Source organism: Rutilus rutilus (assembly GCF_951802725.1).
Source record: "Rutilus rutilus genome assembly, chromosome: 18".
Taxonomy (NCBI): Eukaryota; Metazoa; Chordata; class Actinopteri; order Cypriniformes; family Leuciscidae; genus Rutilus; species Rutilus rutilus.
In genome coordinates, this window is record NC_140231.1 from 4,159,315 (window position 1) to 4,183,993 (window position 24,679).

A 24,679-nucleotide genomic window follows, 5' to 3' on the forward strand; every position below is an offset into this window, starting at 1 on the left:
TGTTTACAGTTTAAATGCATTGGACCTATGGTAAGAACCATATATTCCCGCCACCTGTCCCTTTCTGATTCAACCCAGTTTAGAAGTTTAAATATCATGTGATTGAACAGGTGTGGCTTTCACCTGCACCACTGGTGCAAAATTACATTTGGCTCCTACAGTATGAATGCACAATGTCACTATTTGAGACATAGTAATAGCTTCATAATGGGTACGTTTTAAGTCAACTATGAATAGTCTCAGTCTCAGACGTCACGGCCACTGATCATTGGCTGAACGTGTGATGTGTATGACACACACAAAATTGGTAACACTTCAGGAGTTTCAAAGTCATCTTTTGATTGGTTGAATTCTACAGGATTTCCGGGAGACGTGTGTGTCGCGTTATTTAACGGTCCACCTGGAAACAAAGCTGTCTTGATGCGAAACCCCCTCATGGAACAAGAAAGTCGTATTGTTTACAACTGTGACAATGTGATTTCATCAAGTGCAACATGTTCCTGGATCGACATCTTTGTTGATCCTGGAACAACATTCCAATCAACCAATCAGATTTGAGGGACACGTCAAGTTTAGGCTTAGAACAAGGGTAGGTGCTTCTACAACAGTGTTATTTATCTATCACTATCTGATTTTAGGGATAACTTATGGGTAGGGTTAGGTTTAGAGGAAGGGTTAGGATTACATTTTTGCACAGGAATGTTTTTTCAGGATCAACAAAATATATTGACCCAGGAATGCATCTAACAAAATCAGGACATGCCTCGCATAGCAGGAGGATCAACTAAACACTGGATTTTCAAAAGTATGAGAAGTATGTGACTCTTTGGCCTTGTTTCACAGCCAGGGTTTAGACTAAGCCAGGATTAGGCCTTAGTTCAATTAGGACATTTAAGTAGCATTTATAAACATGCCTTAGGAAAAAAAAAAAAAACATTACTGGTGTGCATCTGGAGACAAAACAATGGCACTGACATATTTTTAAGATATATCAGTTAAAACAGCTCAAACGAGCATTTTAGTCCAGGACTAGGCTTAAGGCTTGTCTGTGAGACCAGGGGTTAGACTCTTTAAAAATACGTCTAAGAGTTTTGCACACTGTTTTGTTATTGTAGGGCCATCGACTTTACATTGTCACGCCCACAAACATGAAGCTGAAAAAAAAAGAACTGTGATTGGTTGCTTTTCATGTCGGTCAGACAGTTGGGCATCATTGGCCAATGAAATCTGCGATGGAGTCCAGACCTTCTGCCGTCAGTATGAAGGTCTGGCTATGCGAGAGTAACTAATGAAAGGCTTAAAGGATTCTCATCCTGACAAGGATAAAGTATAGCCACGGAATCCATAGGGTCATAGAAGAGATTATCATGGGCAGTCTGTTTAAAACCTTTTATCATGGCAACTGCATTATGATATATTTGCTTTTGCTGGGAAATCTAAATCAACAACAAATGGTTTATATGTGAAATAACCTTGTGGTAATACCTATTTTTATATACATAAATAAAAAAATAAAAAACCAACAAGTGAAATTATTCATAATAAAAGTCAGTGCAGAAAGAGATTTACTTTAAGGCTTAAAGCATTCTCCGACTCTAAATTCTGATTGAATGAGCCACCAAAAGCCATAATATACCACACATACAAGAGATTACAATATAAATATTAACATTGAAAAAACGGTCATGTAAAAGGTTACTAAGTACTGTAGGCCTAACTTGGCATTTGTGCATTTGGCAAAACATAGCTATTTGATTAATGCACGTGGAAAAGACAGCAAAAGTTAACAAGGGGTCTATAAGCCTCTGCTTAGGAAATGTTACGTGATGAGCATGTGGGAGTTTTGATGCCTTATCGCTGATCTACAGGAGAGATCTCCCACACATGTGCCACCTATCTCTGCAGTTCATCCAGTTTGGAGTGAAATATACAGCATTATCACGGCTCTCCAGTATGCCTAGACACGCATCCACTGTGGCACGATAGGAGAATAACAAACCTACTGGGGGGTCTCGGTCTAATGAGCACAAGCTAAAATTATATTTGGCATATACCCATTCCTAGACATCTTAAGAGGCATCTTTAGTATGGCACCTGCTCGAAAATCCACAAGTCCAACAAGTCTCAATACGTTCCTGTCTCCCGTGAGCTGCAAATAATGCCAAAAAATCTAATTATTTTCAAATACTTTTCATTTACACATTTGGCAGACACTTATCCAAATCTTATTCAAAATAATCATGTCTTGCATTTCATGGGAATCAAACATACAAACTAACAAACAAGCAAACGAAAAACATAACCTTGGCATTGCTAGTGTAGTGTCATGGTGGAGCTAAAAAAAAACAAAAAAGCATAATAGTCCAATTTGTTCTCTCAAATGCACTATTAACTAGCTTTTACCTAAAAAACATTTACCTATGAAAATATGAGCTTAGCTTGCTAAGCATCACCACAGAGAGCCGAGGGTGATTACCAGTGCATTGCTGTTCTGTATCGTACGTGGTTTGAGTGTAGCTGTGGGGTTTCTAAGGTGATCTGAGTGGTTTCTATGGCGAAAGAGCTCCCCCCCCCAACTCTCTATTATATTCTGGTTTCTAGGCCCACTGTGTATCATTTTCCCCCCACCCATTTTATTACCCTTGACAGCTTGAAATCGAATGTTTGATCATTTAGAAACGCTAACAGAGGAGATCTTCTTGACAAGTGGGGATATATGGGGTATGATCATATGGGGGTAAATTGATGCCAAAACCATTGAAAATAGACAGACTAAAAGTCACAAATAGATATTACAACTTGTAAACACAAAACACAATCTACAAATATATTAAAAATCCGCAAACAAAGTCCTCAAGATCCGCAAATGTAAAACAAGATCTACAAATAGATACAAAGTCCTCAAACAAACTCTTTGTGATCCACAAATATAAAGCATGATCTACTAAAAGATAAAAAATCCACAAATAAACACATCCTGATTCACAAATAGAAATCAGTGACTTGTACTTGAAAACCAGAATTTGAATGAATGTAAAGTGACTTGTTTGCAGGTGAAGATCATGTTCTGTTTGTAGATTGTGTCACATTTGTTTTCAGAATTCTGACACTATTGTTTCGCTGTTGTGACAAAATAATGCCATAATCATTGAAAATGAAGAGACTATGAGTCAAAAATGCATATTACAATTTGTAAACACAAAACAAGATCTACAAATACATTTAAAATCTGCAAATGTAAAACACAATCTGTAAATAGATTCCAAATCTGCAAACAAACTCCTCATGATCCGCAAATGTAAAACAAGATCTACAAATAGATTAAAAAATCCACAAACAGACTCTTCATGATTCACAAATAGAAATCAGTGACTTGTACTTGACAACCAGAATTTGAATGAATGCAAAGTGATTTGTCGTCATTATTTGTTTGTAGATTGTGTTGCATTTGTTTTCAGAATTTTGGCACAACTGTTTCGCTGTTTTTCCCATTAAAAAATCTACAAATGCCCTCCTCACAATTTGCAAACAAACACAGTCTAACTTGTATTATCAAACCACTGTAAAAAGACATTCTTACACATTCTGTGCAAAGCTCAGCATGCAAGTGTTGAATCTGTGTTTGCAGATCACAGGGCATTCACAGATCCATCTACACGCGTTTGCAGATCACAGGGCATTCACAGATCCATCTACACGCGTTTGCAGATCACAGGGCATTCACAGATCCATCTACACGCGTTTGCAGATCACAGGGCATTCACAGATCCATCTACACGCGTTTGCAGATCACAGGGCATTCACAGATCCATCTACACGCGTCTACAGATCTTTTTGGCACTATCTTTTCGCAGAGTTGTGTGACTACGATCCACACGTGTAGTCAGCCAATCAGGGGTATTGCTTCAATGTGATGTCACGCCCCCTCAATAAGCCCTTTTCAAAATAAGAGCTGACACTTCTCGGATGGGCTGGGAAAGGACGGACCGACAGGCGCTCACAAGATGGATTGTCAGGTAAGCGGTCGCTCGACTAACGTTAAGTAGCTGTGTGACATTTAAAGAATAACTTTATCGCACCCCAGTACGTTAACGTTATGCACTATCGTTAAAACTGCCCAAAAACCGTCTCACCAACAGCCTGGCGTTAGCCAGTTAACCCCATAACTTGTACAACTAACGTTACCCTAATGATATCATTTAGCTTTAGCTGGCTATAACCAAACATGTGTTTACAGCATAGAACAACAGCACATACAGTTAACATTAGCAGTTCTTGCACATTTTGTGCCAACAGCAAAAAAAATAAATAAACGTTCGCTATAGGGACGTATCGGCACTGTGTCCCCGTAGCATTTATGTATAGCATGGCAAATATGTAAGTTAATGACAAACTGAACATAGCATTAACGTTAACTAGAACAACCCCTCATAGTCATGCTGTCATTTAAGTTATTATCAGTGCGTGTCAATTCAGCTGGTTGATTGTATGTGAAGCTGATGGTACATGGGGCAACTTTTTAAGCATTGTTGCTGGGCAATCTTGCCGAGTGATTGTTGCTTGGGTACTTTCCCATTGAAAAAATACAATACATTTCTATCTGGATAATTTAGATCGGTCGTGGGCCCTGTGTCTCATCTGGTTGCCCGTTGATGGCAACATTGCCCAGAAACATTGCTCAAAAAGTTGCCCTGTGTATCATCACATTTACTCTATTGATCAACACAGAGCTGGGCTGTTGTTTTGCAGCCTTTGTCTGGTAAACAACCTGCTAGTGTTTCGGAAAGCTATGTGCTCATGTCTTCCCCCTTCTCCCCCCTCTGTCTGCAGAATCCGGACCGGAGGTGGCCCAATCTGTTTCCAGACCTGCCAAACTGCTCTGTGTGTGGTGTGGTTTTTTTTTTTTTTTTTTTTTTTTGTTTCTCTGTGCTGGAGTTCTTTTAAGAACTTGATGGCTTTATCCAGTTTGTTATTAAATTGGTTATGAATTTTAAACTTGTGTCTTTATTATATCCACACACAAAATAGCCGTCAAGCATATTGTTTTCAATTGTATTACCATCAAATGTCATGGATAGTGACGTTGCTGTCTTATGTCGATTCAGCATCTTAAACCTCTCTGGTGCAATCTAGTCCATATTTGAGGGCTTTTGCCATAGTGGTTTTTGATCAAGTTTATTGGATATATATTCCCCTTTATAGTATTTTCACTAACAGAATAAAGGTTTTACAAATCTACAAACTACAGTTAGTAGTTACAGGCAAAACGGTCTTTTCCCTCAGCTGTCACTGTGTTGCTGCTGCCCATTGTTGTGCCACGCATGCTCATCACACACTGGCAACTACACACTATATCACTATATAGATAGATATGTAACCATCTATCTATAGATGGAAGCATATAAAATGAGCTAAACCTTAAACATCTAGGCTACAGCATTGAAATCCAACATGCACATTAATGCAGCTTAACATTAATACAGGAACATCATGGTTATGAAACACTGATGGGATCGTTATACTGCATTTTGACTTTACTGTTCATTGTTTAGGTGAATGTCACTACTACTTTCACTTAATTAAGGTTTTCAATGCAAGACTTTTGCTTGTCATGTAGTGTTTTCACAGTCTGGTCGTACTACTTTTACTGAGGTAGTCTAAAGAAAGTGAATACTATTTCCACCACTCTAAAACAAAAATTCCCTACAGAAATAGTCTACCAGGACACATTGGATAGAGGGAGAACAAGTCTGCACCGGCCTGTGGTTATACAGACTTTCCAGAGAAAAAAGAAGAAGAAAAAATATTTTACCAAAGTTGTACATCACAGTAAAATGCAAGGTACACTTTAACATATCAGTAATATTCACACAAAAATATAAGATATAATAATGAAACACTGACAGGAAAATTTTACTTGTACACTACTATATACGCAGTTGACCATGTGCAATACATCCATAAACACACCTGCAAAGAAAAAAAATAGCGAGTGGGAGATGCCACAGTCCACTTCTAAATCAAGTTACCTCAGTCATATCATGACAAAGGAAATTATTATTTGCCATATGCTGCTCTCACAGATTTTTAACTCGTCACAACCTGGCTCAACAGTACGTGATAAAAGAGGGAAACCACACAGGTCTGAAATAATACTAGATATTTTAATAAGTAAATTAAGCAAAATATACAATTGTAGGTGTCTGTCAGATCAGCATGTATGCAGTGTATGTGTGAGTGGAGTGTATGGGTATAAAACACAAAGAAACAAACGTAACAAAATCAGTCGGAAGGCCAGGAGAAGAAAGTCAAATCATCAAGCAGGCTCCTTTATAGCCACCTAAGCCCCACCTGCTCAGGTCTGTTGCATCTCACACCAGCCATCAGCTCCACCCACCAATACCTGGATTAAAGGGACAAAACACAGCAAAATACAAAGAACCAGAGAGGGCCCAAACCTGGGGCCGTCACACTCTGCAACACTCACCTACACTGTACTACAGTGGTTCTCAATTCCAGTCCTCGGGACCCACTGCTCTGCACATTTTGTATGTCTCCCTTATTTAACACACCTGAACCAGATCATCAGCTCATTAAGAGAGACTCCATGAACTGAACTGAGTGTGTCAGATAAGAGAGACATACAAAATGTGCAGCGCAATGGGTCCCAAGGACTATAATAATAAACTGCTGTACTAGCATGCGCATCTCAAATGCGAAGACAATCAAGCAATATAAAATCCATTGCAAAACTCTACAGTTGGTCCACATGTTGGGCAGCCACCACCCATTACCCATCAACCATTTCAATGAGTGATTCCACAAATTGCACCGTGTTGATGTAAATGTCCATGCCAAGGGAATCTGAGGGTCCCATAGGGTCAATAGCTGACCTAAGCTGCTCCATCTGCTCAGGATTCAGAGGGCTTTGCAGTATTGGAACAGTCACCCCAGTGTGTCCATTGTCTTGACGGCTGATGTCCTCCTCCCAGTCAATAACAGGAACAAGATACTCCTGAAATATAAAGACAAATCATAAACTTCACTCATAACACTACTGGTTCATTTCAGTAAATTGTTAGAGCATTTTTATTGTTTTTATACATGATGGGAAATGACTAATTCAAGAGAAATACACTACAGAACATTTCCAAATAACATGGCCATGGAAAAGTACCTCTGCATTGTCTGGATCTGCAATGGGATTTTGCATTTGGCCAACATCCCACAGCTGGTTTGGCGTCAGGTTTTGCTCTGTCCGGATTGGGTGGTTGTCCCATCCCTCACGAAAGTTGTCCAGATTGTTTTGCAGACGAGGCAAGAACACATAATGACATGCAAAAATGTGTGTGGTGCTACTGAGGTCCAGATAGCCTTCATTTTCCAGTGTGTGAAGTGCGTGGTAAAACACATTGGTCACTGCCATCCACACGTCTCGCCACAGCCTCTCAATCCTGAGTTTTGAAATTAAAATAGATAATTAGATTATATGAAATTACATGTGATAACCAAATGTCTTCATGAGAAGACATGCATTACCAATTAAGTAATTAATTGCAGTTTTGTGCAATAAAAACATAACCGTCACACAAATTGCAAAACAATTTCAACAAATGTTTAATACCCATAAAAGTCTTTCTATAAACACAAAATGTTCTAAGAGATCTAACAGTTTGAAAGTATCTTACGCTTCAGCACTGACAAAAGCCCTGACCAGAGGCCTAATTTGATGCCTCATTCTCATAAAAGTGATCAGGATCCCCTTGAGGCAATTTCTTAAAATTGGCACAAATGTTCACTTGGGATACCTCACAATTGTCTAATTGCATCCATTATTCCCTCATTTGCATGTTTTCCTGAATGGCTGCATAAAAAGAGACACAAGGAAAACATGCGAGGAAAGAAGAAACAAGGGAATGCATAAAGATAGATATATATGCATTAGATAAATGAGATGTCCTTTTACTCGAATGCGTCATGTGAAGAAAAGTCTGTTTCTGATGACGGCAACACCTAGGGCCTGTACCACGAAGCGAGTTCAACATACCCAGGATATGTTTTTGTTATCTGGCTTAACTAACCCTAACAATCGCGGTCGGGATAAGCGGTACCACAAAGCTGGTTATCAACTCAGTAAGTCAACCCAGGGTTTCCCAATCCAGCCGTGAGCGCGTTCAAATAAAAGAGGTGTGTTAGTAGGGCCTCCATCTTCTGTTGTCCAGACTGCAGCCACAACACCTCAGCAGTTTGAGAATGTTTGTAGTTGTTGTCAGGACATATGAGAGTGTCCTTACTTAACAGGGAGGAATAAGATAAAGAGGTGGTGTAGGAGGAGGAGGACAAAGATGGCATGGGACCACATGATGGCCAACCAAGAAATGCCCAATACATTGCTGGTTTTCGTGCATATCAGCAAGTCATTGTCAGATTTTTTCCTATTTTTTCCCAGTCTTTGAAGCATATCACATCTTTTATTTATTTTTTTGTTCATTCGTTTAATTTTTATTAAAATTATTAGATTAAATTATTTCTATTTTTTGTTTTGTTTTCTGACCTTTTTAATTATTTTATTTATACATTCATTTAACAAAAATAATAATAATAAAGTAATAAAGTGTACAATAAATTACAATCAAAACCTTATATTATAATCACATTGCATTTGAATAAAGTTAAAGGTGTAATCTACCGGTTGTCCTGCAGGTGACCTCATAACTCTGTCTTCTTATGACGCACTTAGGGATTTACGATTACTCCAGAGCACACATCTACGATGATTTTCAAGTGCTACTTAAGTTACGATGTTTTTGGGAAACAGACCGTAATATTAAGATCAGTCGTACGATCGTTTTTACGATCTACTTAGGCTTACGATGCTTTTGGGAAACGCAGCCCTGGTCACACACTGTTGTGGGATGGAATCCCATTCTTCAGACTGCATTTGTTGCAAATGAGTTCTCAGCAGCCTGTCTCTGACATCACCCCTTATATGGAACTTGGCCTGAAGTTTGCAGATGGTACTGGGGCTTACTCCAAAGAATTAAGCAACTTGATTTTGCGGAACACCTGCTTGAAGTTGCCCTATCAATCGCATGGGCCCTATCCAGATCAGTCAAACATAGCATGCTGATTCTTGGAGCAGACACCAACGGACCTCTGTAGCAGGGCACATGCTCACAGTGGGGGTCCGTAAGGTCAAAACAAAGGTCAATAGCAACAGCAAAGAAAAGCTGTTTGGCATTGTCAGAAAAGATTTGGTAATTCTTAAATGGGGACAACCCACATACTGAGCTCTGCTGCTCATCCCATAAATGCATGTTCCTTACAAATGTGGTACCATTTTAACTAAAAAGGGACATTAACAGGCTTCCCAATGGTATAAAATGTATTGCCAAGAAGAATTGTCACAACACAAAATAATTGACCAAACACAAATTTCCTTCCTTTTTCTGCATAGTTTACATGTTTATCATACTACAACAGTTTAAAGAGTTTATGTTCCAATTTGTGTGATCTTACCTCTGGTTGTGCACACTTTTGCCTGCAATGAAGCTTCCGTTCTCAGGCCCTCGTACAGACATCATTAGGCGTGCCACTGCCACATTCTCTACACCGTGGTCTGCTCTTACTCTACAAACATTAAATCAGTGAATAATATAACATATTGTTTAAAGATCATTGGTAATGCTGCATAGGTTAACCATGTGACTGCACACAAAAATAAAGCATACTAGGACTCAATTGGCATTTTATTTCATACTTATATTTGCTGAACTTCTCTTTACATCCCGAAAGCAATCAGTATATGCTTATCTGATTGACAGTAAATCAAAAGAAAACCTGCATCTGTGGCTGTCACTGGACTGTAATAAGCAAAGCCAATGACATTTCCTTACCAGTTTGAATTAAATAATAATAATAATTGACTTAATATCTCTAAAATAATTACTACAAGACATTGTGAGACAGGAAAGTGACCAACCACAGATGTCAACTTTTGGTGAAACTGTTTTTAGTGACACCCAGAGTTATTTTTACCTCCATCAGTGGTGGTGGTGGTGGGGTGGGGAGGGGGTCAAACAGAATAGTCATGCAAAAAAATACTAGATGGCATTATTAAGGAATTAAATCATCTAGCAATATACACATAGGACTACTGTGAATTAATAAATGCAATATCAAATGTCATTTTTCAAAAACATTTCACACACTTGTGGACACTGATTAACAATAATTATTTTCTGCAGAGATCTATGTTTTCTATATAATCCATACATCGTGATTTCAGGGCAGACAATCATGAAACTATTGTGTTGAAAATGTCTGTGGTGGAATGAAATCTCACCTGAGTGGGAATCCAAAGCGCTCCACAGATTCTGAGAAAAAGGCCAAAGTGGTGGCTGACAGGTTATTTGATGCAGCTCCCAGGTACATTATCTACATCAACAAAAGACATCAGTACAACATAAAAACCAAGGGATATCATCCGACATAATTGTGAACAACAATAGGTTGTAAATAGGCTGCTTTTTGCAGAAGACCATTAAATATATTTTAATGTATACAAAAATAATATACAATTACCCTGACAGGGCTTGTGTAGGCCTACTCCTATTCCCAATATTATAGAAAAGTTGAATGGTTTTATGTCACACTGTTAGCTTTGTGATCAGGTCATCAGGCAAAGATGCACAGACTCAGACCAACATGGAAACTATGCCGTGCAAATAGTGCTGTATATTAAATGTCTACCTTTCGAGAAAAGCCATCAATCCCTCCAAAGATGACAATGTTGTACCTGCGGATAAAACCATTTATTATATTCCAAATAAATGGGAACAGGTCCACTACATCTTACACAAGTTCGTACATAATTGCACTTACATAGTTACAATAACTGTTATGTGTACACATTTATTCCAAGAACAATCACTAGTAAAATAAGACTTACCGGATAAGCTTGTGGTTCGTGTCTATGTGGACCAGGTACCTGGGACAGGGCACAGAGTAGGTCCGTCTTACAACACACCCCAACTGCGTCATCCGAGACAACACCCCCATTGTATCCACACGGTGCATAGATGCCCTCACCCGGTTCCACTGCACCCGATGTCCCTCTGCTAACAAAGTCCCTTTGACGATACGGTAACCGGCATGAGGCATCCTTAATTTAATCTCTGACACCATTTCATCCAGTGCTTCATCCGTCAATGTACTGTACAGTTCTCTGACAGAAATAGAGTTTTCTTGCATCCTTCTGCACACTGTTCTACGGGACACCCCCGCTAGCTTGGCGATGCATGGAACTGGCAAACCAATGTCAATCAGATGAATGAGAAACTCTTCTGATAAAATAAGTTTTGGACGGCCAGCAAAAGGTCCTTTTACCACCTGTACCACTCTAGGCGGCTGTTGATGATCTTGTTGGTGCATCTCTATCAAGTCGCTAAGCTCCGTCAACACATTCATTACCTCCTGGGGCATTTCAATGTGCCTGGATAGGGCACTGATGAAAACCATTTCTTGGGTGCAGATGAAATCTAGGTAGTCCATGTCCAGCGGTCTTTGTTCTAAGACATGCGTAAGGCGTGAATGCAGACGCTCGAAGATGTGTTGCTTTAACAGTTGCTGTAGAGAAGAAACAACACACATGTTGATCTTTGATATGACATGTGCAATGTTTTAATTGGTGACAGACAAAACAGTTAATTTCTGTCTTTAATCACAATAAAAATAATACCAATGCACACATAAGTAGGGATGTCCCGATCCGATAAACAATTCTGATCGAGGCCGATCGGTCCCCCTTTAAAAAGTGGATTATCATGTTGAATTAATTTTTACTAATCTGGTAATACTAACGTAAGTTGAAAAGAAACTCCCCCACACTGTACAATGATTGCCTGATCAAGGGCTAGTTCCGAGACGTTGCCAGTTTATAAATTTTTTTTTAAGTTATAAGACTCGTCTCCCTCGCTCCGACGCACCTGTCTCACGTAATGGAGGTGCGCGGTAATTATCTATTCTGAATACTAACGTAAGCCTCATGTGAATAGGGCAAGACATGACACTGACCAAACACACACATGTATGAATATAATACGTCACGTATAATAACTTGGACAGTTACTTCAAGCATCAAGCAAGACACTTACCCATCCTTCACCAGCCATATTAGCCTAATTGGCTTGGTATGGTAGTTAGGTCTTCTCCAATGTCCAGTCCGCTAAGTTAACGTTAGCTAACCAATACTTTTTTTACTGTTTTGAGGCAGTTTGATTTGGTGTGACACGTTTAGGAGGACCTGTTGTCAAAAATGGAATACAATATTCACAGTAATGTTTTTATTTGTTTATAATGACTGAAAATAATAACCGTATTATTTTTACCTTAGAATGAGCAGGTTTTAGCCAGAGGGAGAGGGTCCTCTTCTACGGAGTCCTCTACATTGAACCGCCACTTTCCTACGCAGGAACCCACAACGCGTTTTATTTCCGGTTTCTCCAGTTTTGAACTATGGTTTTGAACTGCGGTCAAGCCAGCCGCCAGAAAAAAGTAAGGCCCGCCCTTCCGCTAACCCCACTGGACCTCTAGGTTGAAAATCCGTCAATGCAAGTGAATGTGAGAAAATAATTACCGGTATTTTCTAGTTTTTTTTTTTATTTTTATTTTTTTTATTGCAGAACTTACACATAATTACAAGCTCAGGAAAGTGAAGCAAGGTTGTATCTCTTACAATGAACAAACAATGATACGAAAAATAAAAATAAATAAATATCCTAGATTTGCATACAGCACATTATGTAATTATACATACAAAAAAGAAAAGAAAAGAAAAGCATAAAAACAAGGTTAAATCATATCTTTGAATAAATCATCATAATGCATAAAGAAAATTGCACTTTTTTTGTTATTTATAAAAGTCTAAGGGATGAAATAAAAGAATTAAGGTCAGCAAGAAAAAGAGGGAAGCGTGATTTGACAAGTGGAGGGAAAATGTGTTATGGGGTGATATAGGCGACATGTCTTTCTCGTTGTCTTTTCCACAACTGCTAGCCAAAGAATCATACAATTTACTGTCAAACTCGTAACATGAAAAATTATATAAAAAATTCACAGACAATATATGTTCACATTCATGGCACAATTCAAACGGGACCAGAAAATAATTATTTTCTCATATTCAACTTGCATTGACGATTTTTCAACCTAGAGGTCCACTTGGGGTTTTACGGATGGGCGGGACTTACCAGCTCTATTACTATGAGTACGGTAATTTCAGTAACAGCTGCGAGAGAGAACGCGCTTGAGTTGCGCCTCTCTCTCTCTCTCTCTCTCTCTCTCTCTCTCTCTCTCTCTCTCTCTCTCTCTCTCTCTCTCTCTTTTCATGTTAGTTGCATAGACTGTAAAAAATAGGTTAGTTGCCGATATTTGTGAGCGACGATGTAACAAGATGGACGTCCCATATATGCACACCTTGTATCAAACTATTTTACTGTAGCATTTTGGAGATATGCTACTTTAATTGACTGTGAATTGAGATGTATAAAGCCCTAATTTCTAATAAGTACAAAAAAATAATTGTCAGGTGTAATACAGGACGTCCCATATAGTATACAAACCTATATATCAAACCATTTTAATGTAGCATTTTGGAGATATATGCCATATTCTACATTGAACACCTATGGAAACCTAATTTCTAATAAGTAGAAAAAACAATGGTCAGTTTTTATAAGGGACGTCCCATACAGTTTACACACCTCATATCTAACCCTTTTACTGCAGCATTTTGGAGATATTTGCCATTATTCTACTTTAAACAGCTATAAAAAACTAATTTCTAAGAAGAAAACAATGGTACGGTTTAATACAGGACGTCCCATAGAGTATACACTCCTCCTCATATGAATTCATTTTACTGTAGCATTTTGGAGATATGTCACATTAATTGAATTAAGAGGTGTATAAATACATAATTTCTAATAAGTAGAAAAAAATAATGGTCAGGTTTAATACAGATATGTCACTTTAATTGACTTTAGGGGTGAAAAAAGACCTAATTTCTAATAAGTTGATGAAAACAATGGTCAGGTTTAATACAGGACGTCTCATATAGTATACACACCTCATATCAAACCATTTTACTATAGAATTTTGGAGATAGGTCACATCAATCGAATTAAGAGGTGTGTAAAGTACAAAAATGTGTAGAAAAAACAATTATTAGAAATTAGGTCTTTATACAACTCTGAAGTCAATTAATGTGACATAGCTCCAAAATGCTGCAGTAAAATGGTTAGATATGAGGTGTGTAAACTGTATGCAGGGTCCTTGAAATCCTTGAACGTTTGTGAATTTGAAAAAATAAATTCAAGGCCCTGGAAAGTTTTTGAAAATAAACATACAGGTCCTTAAAAGTGCTTGAATTTATTTGTAAAATTCCATATTACTCCCTCTGGTCCGCTAATGCGTTATTTTGCCAACTCTTCATGGTCTAAGAATACTAGCTTGCTTGATTTACGTTAGTTACGAACATTTACACGTTACGTTAAGTGTTTCCCGCGTGAAGTAGTTTGTGTTGTACATTGCCATGACGTTCACATGTTCACGAAACTACTACGATGATAGCCTACCTCAGCGTTTCATTTACACACCGTGAAACATTGCAAAAATAGGCTGAAACGATGTAACCTTACTCTCTCTTGAAATGTGTCCCCACATTAAGTCCTTGAATTTGAGGCTATTGGACCTGGAAAGTCATTGAAAGGTCCTTGAATTTGAAGTTTACCTAGGTGTGGGAACCCTGTGTATGGGACACCCCCTATATAAAAACTGACCATTAATTTCTTCTACTTATTAGAAATATAGGTGTTTAAATTAGAATAATGGCAAATATCTCCAAAATGCTGCAGTAAAATGTTTTGATATGAGGTGTGCATACTGTATGGGACGTCCCTTATAAAAACTGACCATTGTTTTTTTCTACTTATTTGAAATGATGTATTTACACTCCTCTTAAGTCGATTAATGTGACATATCTCCAAAATGCTGCAGTAAAATGGTTTGATATGAGGAGTGTATACTATATTTTAACACTATTATCGCTGATCCTTCCCACCCCTTGTGTCAAGATTTTTTAATGCTCAATTCTGGGCGCCGCTATAATGTTCCACGGTGTAAGACTAACAGATTTAAAAAGTCCATGATCCCAAGAGCAATTCGTTTTTTTAAATGATTGAGTAAACATATTGTATTATTATGTGTTCTGTATGTTTTATGTAACTGCTGCTGTAAACCAAATTGCCCCATGGGGGACAATAAAGCTAAACTAACTAACTAACTAACTGGGACTTCCTGTATTAAGCCTGACCATTGTTTTCTTCTACTAGAAATGAGGTTTTTATAGGTGTTTAATAATGTCATATATCTCCAAAATGCTACAGTAAAATGGTTTGATATGAGGTTTGTATACTATATGGGACGTCCTGTATTACACCTGACCATTATTTTTTCTACTTATTAGAAATTAGGGCTTTATACATCTCAATTCACAGTCAATTAAAGTAGCATATCTCCAAAATGCTGCAGTAAAATGGTTTGATACGAGGTGTGCATATTGTATGGGACGTCCATTTTGTTACATCGTCTCTCACAAATATGGCCAACTAACATGAAATAAAGAAAGAAAATAAATAAATAAATGAAATACAAAACTTGTCTTATCGCCTTGTCTACTACCATCCGTGTTTTTCTCAATTTTTTTTTTCGCAATTCTGCAGCAACAAGAACCACTTCAATGTATCGACACTTAAATATTGCAAATGACTGTGCTAGCTAAGTGTTATACTTTTAACATAATTGATGTATTCATTGTGGTACTACTTGTTTGTATACATCAAGAAGATACATTAATTCCAAACTCAATGCAAGGAAAGTTTTTTTCAGTTTTATTGATATATCCACAGATGCTTTTAGTAACCATTAACAGTGACCAGATCAATAACTCTATACTCATGTTTTCTCCAAGTATAATAACGCCAACATCTGGATTTAAGATTTAACATTTCACAAGATTTAACATTTCAATGTCTCAGTCAAGGTCTCTTGGACGCAACGTTTTATTTTTGAAACATAACATGTTTTATGTTAACAGTAACATGTTTTATGTTTTCAAACAACAAAATGATTGTGACAAATGATGTGAACAAAAAATGAACAGGCTATTGATTGCATTGATTTTTTCTGAAGTAGCGCAGCCACATATATCTTTGAGTTGACACTTTGGTGTAAACAAAGGTTCTTATTAATTAATTAAGTTAAGTTTATTAATACAAAATATAGTGTTCCCTATGGATGTATAATACATACATACCCATATTTTTGCTACGCAACACTTCAAAAAAATATTAAAGAACACTTTCCATAACCTATTCTTGAATGTAAAACAGTGTACATTGAAACTCACCCCATAAAAATTTGACTTGGAAAATGTCTGTAAATGAACTAATATAAGGGAGTACAATGTCTGTGTACAAAACAGAAATTTAAACAATATATATAAAAAAAAAAAACTCTGACATCCTGAAGCTAGATCACATTAAACAAGCCCAAATCCGCTGTCCACGGATCGGAGACACAGCATCATGTCTGCCTTCAGAGCATTATAAGTGTGGTAGTGGCTTGGAAGGCGCAAGCGCTCAAAGCAGGTGGATGCAGTTGGAAGCGTGGACTCCACCAAGACCAAGTTAAGCTTAGAGCAAGGCACCTCCCAGCCCACCCAGAACTTCATCAAATCACGCAAAACCTCAGGTGTAGCTGTAATAAAAAACAGAAATATACTTGAGGGAGACACTCTTGAAACAATTGACTTGCCAAAACACTTTTAGGTTTGTAAAACTGCATAATTCCTTAATGTAAAGATACCTTCTTCAATGAAGGTTCTAAAGAACCCTGTCACACGGTCCACTGTTGCTGCTGAGGGAACATCGTCGTCGCTGTCCACATTGCTGTCTTCATTTTGCTGTGGCCATCTGATACTCTGAAGGACTATCTGTAATGTGTGTAATATGTTTATGAAGAAACTAATGTGCAACTCAGGCATAATGCTGCACTATAATTTCTTTAAATAATTTAGTGTTTCATAGTTTCAGTCCAAAAAAAGAAAATACCTCAGATGTCAACTGCACCTCTGTCTCCCTTGGGAAAAGGATGGGAAGAACATCTGCTCTGGTGGAAAGGAGTGGCCACAACCCTGTGTCCTTCAGACCCTTGCGCAGCTGCTTGATTTGACGGCTAACTCGTCCAATGACCTATAATATTTAATTCATTTCAGATTATAGGATAAACAAATAATAAAACTCAACCCAATGTCTGTTAATCAAACAATGGTTCAACAGACAGCATAGCTGAACAATTTGTAAGTGCACATAAAGTGCAAACATAACCATTTTTTGGATAAAAGTGGGAGTAATTCTTAGATTGTATGACTGAGCATTACAGCATGGATTAGTAGTTTTTGGAAGAGCCAGTCCTTGTTTTCGGAGTTTGGCACAGGTAGATCCCAGGCAAAGCAGAGGTTGGTGAGACGTGAGCTTTCTTCCTCTGTTAAAGCCTCTTCTTTTTGCAGCTGCAAGACAATATAACAAAAAAATAATGTATGCGTGAAAGAAAGTTCAAAGTTTTTTTCTCTCCCTTCAGACAGTTTTGAAATTCATCTGTACAAATGACAAAATTCTGTAAGGGACCTGGTGGCTGACCCAATCATTGGGCCCTTATTATTCCTATCATTGAAGTAAGGGTAAATTTCTTGATTCATATCAAGCTGATCATACAGGGTTTAATGCAAAGAACATTTCTGTGGCTAAAATTTGTTTGGGGATGGGACAAAGAATATGAAGTAAGGTTCAAACAACAAAATGATTGTGACGATGATGTGAACAAAAAATGAACAGGCTATTCATTGCATTGATTTTTCTAAAGTAGTGCAGCCACATATATTTTTGACTTGAGTTGACACTTTGGTGAGCCAGTGTAAACAAAGGTTCTTATTAATGCATTAAGTTATTAAGTTTATTAATACAAAATATAGTGTTTCCTATGGATGTATAATACATACATACCCATATTTTTGCTACGCAACACTTCAAAAAATATTAAAGAACACTTTCCATAGACATATTAACCTATTCTTGAATGTAAAACAGCCCAACAACAGAATTCTGGCAGGCCTGAGATCATGTCATTGAAATAAACTCCTCAATATTTACATTTATTCATTATTTTACTGAATTCATTTATTCATTCAGTCTCTCACACAGAAGACATAGTCTTATCCATTGCACCATCACCACCCCTTAATTACAAAGATGCATATGCTGTACTTACAAGGCTGACTGTCTCCCTGAGGTCCATGTCAGGACAGTCCAGCAGTGTTAGAGCAGAAGCAGCAGTCTCTGGTGTTCCACCCCCCAGAATGTTGACAACTGCATTGCTAAGTCCTGACAGAGTGGGACCGCCGTGAATGAATGAATGTCCAATCATTCTACCAGCCATTAAGAACAAATCACTCTCAACAAGCACTGATGATGCTGAAGGGACAAGGTGATCCTTCTGACCGTCAAACAGTCTGGTCACCTTTGTGGTACCTGGGTAGAGATATTACAATATCTATTTAAAGTATTGTATGTAATGTACCAAATGTAAATTATCGAGGCAACTGGAGTTTAGTCATTTTTATTCATTGCACTAATGATTGAGACTCCTCTTGCATCATCCGTTTCCACCAGTCACAAATTATTCTCACACTTTCTGGATTTTTGCATGTATTAAGTATAACAGTAACCACTAGGGCACCAACCAGAAATGTGATAAATGTTTAATGCACTGCTTGACGCATTAAAGCACAAGATTGTGTACTCACTTTTTTCATTGTGTGTAAAAAGCATAAAAATCCAAAACATGTTGACTTGAATTAGATGTAATGATTTAATACAAACCTAAATCCAGTTGAAACCCATTCTTGACTTTGTGCATAATTGATGAAAACAGGTAGCGGTTAACACCCTTGCCAATGGCAGCATCTCCTAAAATACAAAGCAAGTCTAAAGAAGGTAGTCTGCCATCAAGCTCTCTAAAACCAAATGTAGACATTGTGCAGCAAATCTTGCAACTGTATTTGAAGGCAGAATGGTAAAGAAATGTATGGCAGTAGTATGCACTGAAATTTAAACAAAATAATACCTTGAAGTCTGCACTTGAGAGGGGCAGCCCACTGAGGTCTTGCTACCTTGTAAAAGGTAATCAGTGTACTCTGCTGCTCATCTTCATCAGCCAGCACATCAACAGTCAGATGGAGAGTTGGTGAATTCTCACCCTGGCGGAGCAGTTCCTTGGTGAATGACTGACTTGCCATCCTGGGATCAGCTTCACTTTTCCACACTTCAATGAACGAAAATTCTGTTAATCCAAAGAATCTTTGATCCTATGTGGTAATCTGAACCTCAGAACCGAACTGATCAAAAGGCAAACAAGACTGGCAAACAAGACCTTTATACAGACCTTTACACAGATAAAGTTAGCTTGGCATTAGCCAAATGTTACAAACAAGCTAAATAGAAAGCTGTCTGTCTGGAGCATAGACTGGTAGGTAGTCTTAAAATTTGGCACATTGTTAAATTCTGGCTGAGACAAACCAGCCGCTCCCCCTTCTACTAGGTAACAATAACTTTAGGCAGTGAATAACAGCAGAGAGGAGGAGGAAGAGGAAGGACTGATATATACTGATATCTGAGTTTTTCATTTTTTTGAAACTTTACTCAGTATTGTGATGCAAGATATTTACTTTTTATAGTGACGTTGCTGTTGTAAACATTAATGTTGCTGCTCTATAAACAACATTTAGTTATATTTTAAATATTCAAGTCTAATCATATAATTTATAAAACAACTTGGATATTTATAAAACAACTTGGATACACACATTGGATATTTTACTCATACTGTGCAGGCCTACCTCGCGCACGTTGGATCTAGTCTTACCAAATAACCGTCTCCAAATTATAGTAAAGTATCGATAGTGGTATTGTTAAAGACTCGGATCATTAAGCAGTTTCAATAAGGGTATCAATATCAATAAAAATGTATGATCCCTGTCCTTACCCAATATAAACATAAATAGCTAAACATTTATACAAAAAATACATTACCAAGGGGTAAGGTGAATAAGTTATACTACACTACTAAGCATCATCTGGTCTGTCTTAAAGGAACACTCCACCGTTTTTTTTGGCCTGCGTATTCACAACAAGTACAAATAGCGATGCAGATTAACACTAGGCGATTTCCTAGGCAGATATTGACTTATATATTAAGGACTATATTAGGGGGAAGCACAGGCGAAGCACTGCTACTTGGGCGTGATATCTCTGCGCCCAAGTAGCAGTGCTTTGCCTGTGCTTCCCCCTAATATAGTCCCAAGTCAATATCTGCATAGGAAATCACCTAGTGTTAATCTGCATCGCTATTTGTACTTGTTGTGAATACGCAGGCCACAAGAAGTAATTAGGTGTTTTTTTTTTTTTTTTTATATATATCACTTTTACTCAGGACATGCTAGCTGGCAACAAAGGATTCCATTCATTATGCTAAGCTAAGCTAGCGCCGACCCTGTAAAACTAAAACAATGCATGCACTGAGACAAAAATGCATTTGCCCAGCTATCTAAATGTAGGAAAGAAGGTGAATAAGCCCTATTTAAAAAAACGGTGGAGTGTTCCTTTAATGAACACACACCTTCTGGACTTGAGGAACCTGCACCGTCAGGTCTTGAGGAACCTGCACCGTCTGGTCTTGAGGAACCTGCACCGTCTGGTCTTGAGGAACCTGCACCGTCTGGTCTTGAGGAACCTGCACCGTCAGGTCTTGAGGAACCTGCACCGTCAGGTCTTGAGGAACCTGCACCGTCTGGTCTTGAGGAACCTGCACTGTCTGACCCATCTATATCTTGTGCTAACCTGAAAGGAAAATGGGAAGAACCTGCTCAAAAGTGGTTGTAAAACTCTTGACATTATGGACATTCAATTAAGTAAAAAACATGTTCACAATGTGAATGGATTCTGGCACGGTCAACTTAAAAATTGTTACTACAATACAGAGCTTGTCATACTGGTACTCTTTCTGGCAGTGTTGGTACTGTGCTAGACAATGTAAAAAGAAGATAGCTTCCAAAGCAAAATAAAATTTATGAGTGAGTTATCCATGAAGGGTTGTACTTATCAGTGTGCCCTTGAGCGACCCACTTGAACAATTATTTCTTAAACAATAGTAAACTGTGTTGCTGAACCCTATTGCTTCTGTCTTTGACCCATATCGTGCTGTGTGTATTTGGATACAGGGCACATGAGACAATCATGGTGGTAGTGCTGTTCTAAACAGGCATTTATCTTACCCATCTGCACACACACTGGCATGAACTGGAAGAATTCCAACTGGATAATCATTGAGGCAAAAGGGACATGTCTGCAAGGACAGGAATTATAATTTCAAGTATTTCAAAATGAAAGACATGAAGACATGCATTAGGTATGTTGAACATTTAAATTACTGGTGTAGAAAACTAGACAAGTAGTACCCCATCGCTATCTTCGGAGGCGTCTTCGTCACCCACCACAGTTACATTGTCCTCAATGTCCTGTAAGAATGTTTGTTTTCAATTAGTATGTCCTGAGAGGATTATTCTGAAAGTTTGATACTTTCTTCCTCAATGTCATGAGCTAAAATTACACTAACCCTATCCACCACATTTGTAGACTGTAAGTCATTTGGCTTTTTTTCCACTTGATTGTCATCAGACATCAACATTAATAATAATATGTTAAAGCCAATGTTGCAAACATCTCTTTAACATAACAGGTGACATGCGAGTGAAAGTGTGAGTTAACTTAGTAATTTAAAGCAACAAGGAACAACTTACTGTAGGCATTTCTGTCACACACTCATCCAAGTGGAGGGCCAGCAACTGAAGGGGCATGCTTGATCCACACTTTTTGCAGACTGAGCGGGGCATTTTAGAAAATTCCCTTGAATCAAGGGGCAAAGGTGTAGTATCCAGTTCTTCCTGAAGTGGAATAATGTACAACACATTTTTCCCACCGTTGGAGGCAGATTTCAGTTGTTTCCCTGTGTAACCCTCAGACTCAGGGGGGATCAATGACAGCTTCCGTTGGCCACTTCCTCCTTGTGTAAGAGTAAGATCATGTTAGATGTTGATCATATGTTGAAACACTTTACAATAAATAGTTCCAACCCCAAAATCCAATTGGATGACAGCCGTGGTATGTTACTGAAATCTGAATAGTAGCCTTGCTACGGTGTTTCCAACATTACTACCTGCACAGTCTGACATTTTGCAGATGCATTTATGCAGATGAAATAAGTAATAAAAAGTTACGTAGAAGCTAGAAAACACACAGTTTGTTGAACACCTTGATGAAGAAATACAATGTTGCAGTTAATTATGCTCGAGCAACTTAACTTTACCATCTTGATTGCTGCCCCCCCAAAAAGTATTGTTTAAAACACTACATGTATTGTATCTAAATGTGTCCATGTATGTACTTACCTGTGGCCTTGTGGAACAGCCAACCCCCTGTTAAAGTCCGTAGTTTCGGGAACTCATCCTCTAGCAACTTAACCATCTATTCAGAAAAAACATAATTATAGTTACAGTATACCAGCAGTCTCAAACTCTGGTCCCAGAGAGCTACTGTGTGTTTATATTGAGCCCTAGGAGAACACATCCGAGTTGGATATCAATGAACTAGCCTTTTCAATGAGTCATCTATACATAAACACAATGATTCTTTTTAATAGATTATTTAAACAATTCCTTTAAATAAACAATTAACCTAAAGAATAATTTATTGATTAAAAAGCTAAAGAGAATTTTTTCAATATTTGATTAAATCATCCTGAAAAAGAGACACAAAGGGTACATTAGAATAATTTAGTTTTTTCAAAGTTATTCCAGTTTCCAGTTATGACATTACTAATAATAACATTTGTAAGAGTCAGAATTACTGAGATACACAGATTAATGTAATCACTGTGTGTCAACCCTTTCCCTGAACTGAATGATCAGTATTTTTATCTAAATACTTTACTTAGTACTTTAAATGGAGTAATATATATACAGTATAATACATGTACTGACCGTGGACAACAGATGAAAATTAGCCTTCTGGCTAAATCTACGATTTTTTTTTACATTGATGCAAGCAGAGATGTTAATGTGCACTGTCCATAAAAAAAAAAAAAAAAAAATGCAGTAAGAAAATCACTGGCAAATGTATTTTTACAACAGGGTGGGGAAAAGACAATACCTGAAACCATTTAAAGACTGTAACAACAGTCGTTGGTTTAAGCAATTGTGTCACTTGTAAATGGCCAATAAAGTAAACAGAAAATATAATATCGGCTGAACGGGGAGATTGGTGTGACGTTTCCATGACAACAGAGGTGCAGAACATTTAACTACTAACAGAAACAAGTTCCTTGTGTTGATAATTGTAGAATATCGTGCTCGTGTGATGACTGTAGACAGGATTTGTGCTGCTTAAAAACTATTTGTGCAACGCAGTTTTGCTACAATAATAAGCCATTTCCAATTTGCAGCTTACAGAGCACAACAAACGACTGTATTTTTTGAGGAAGCTTAAGAAGGCCAAATTCCCACACCAAGTTCTTGTCAGCTTTTACAGAGGGTCAGCTTTTTCTGCTGCCACACCGCCAGACTGCAGAGCAGCTTTTGTGCAACTATCCAGTGATGATAGTTTATTTCTGTTACCATTTTTCATAATCGATTCTTTATTAATGTGTATTGTCTGCTATGTAGCTGAAGGGAGTTACAAAACTCAATTTCAGTCTACAACTTCTTGTATTGTGACAATAAACCTACCTACCTACCTAGATTATTGGGTCTCTGTCTTTAATACTGTCAAACTTGAGAGAATCGTATGTGGATTTTTTTAGCTGCATTTTAATGATTGAAAGATGAAAGAACTTCACTGTGACGCGCCAATGCATGTAAATCAACGTATTTCCGTAATCGATGCTGTCCTTGAATCGCCCCAGCACATTGCAATTACATAAAGTAGTTAACCCAGTATCACAATTGATTTCACCTCTTTGTGGTCCATGTCCTCTGGCATGGACACCTGTCTTTTCCCCAGGCCAGCCTGCATTAGTTGCAATTCAGCTGATCCCTTAGGGGTAAGTGATGAAGGGCCAGGGAGGACACACAGATTGTATGTGGCAAATTTAACCGATGTCCTTGGAGACGGTGCAAACCTCCTCTTCCCCTTGCTCTGCTCTCCCCTTCTGTTAAATAAAGCAGGAAATTGCCTACACAGAGATGAAAATTATAAATTTACAATTTTAAATATTATGACACGTGGACACATGTAATTGCCTATACTGCACTTTTACTGAGGTGCCCTGAAAAAAAGCTAACTGTTTAATTCATGGTAAAAGACTGAGACAGTTTATTAGGAGATGAGTACAAAAGTGTTACATGGTTTAACAAAAAATGTCTTCTGTGTTCTTGTTTTAGTTAACATTGTTAAAGTTGTCAGTAAAGCAGAGACTTTATTGAAATAGATAAATAACATAAGCTTGAAAG

At 37.9% G+C, this 24,679-nt stretch overlaps 2 protein-coding genes across 2 annotated transcripts; both read right to left on the reverse strand.

Moving 5' to 3' along the window:
- Positions 1-6,211: 6,211 nt before the first annotated feature.
- LOC311276635 (uncharacterized protein) lies at positions 6,212-11,076 on the reverse strand. Its single transcript, XM_084386418.1, has 6 exons — positions 10,952-11,076; positions 10,753-10,798; positions 10,346-10,437; positions 9,520-9,630; positions 7,178-7,454; positions 6,212-7,015 (listed from the first exon to the last, which is right to left on the reverse strand). Exons 1-6 carry the CDS (start codon positions 11,059-11,061, stop codon positions 6,791-6,793), a joined length of 861 nt encoding a protein of 286 aa, XP_084242544.1. The 5' UTR covers positions 11,062-11,076; the 3' UTR covers positions 6,212-6,790.
- A 4,863-nt stretch (positions 11,077-15,939) lies between these two features.
- LOC311277425 (G2/M phase-specific E3 ubiquitin-protein ligase-like) lies at positions 15,940-21,981 on the reverse strand. Its single transcript, XM_084387740.1, has 11 exons — positions 21,974-21,981; positions 21,632-21,691; positions 21,449-21,519; positions 20,794-21,014; positions 19,243-19,440; positions 18,999-19,085; positions 18,388-18,647; positions 17,501-17,629; positions 17,172-17,312; positions 16,927-17,053; positions 15,940-16,818 (listed from the first exon to the last, which is right to left on the reverse strand). Exons 5-11 carry the CDS (start codon positions 19,412-19,414, stop codon positions 16,601-16,603), a joined length of 1,134 nt encoding a protein of 377 aa, XP_084243866.1. The 5' UTR covers positions 19,415-19,440; positions 20,794-21,014; positions 21,449-21,519; positions 21,632-21,691; positions 21,974-21,981; the 3' UTR covers positions 15,940-16,600.
- Between the last annotated feature and the right edge of the window lie 2,698 nt (positions 21,982-24,679).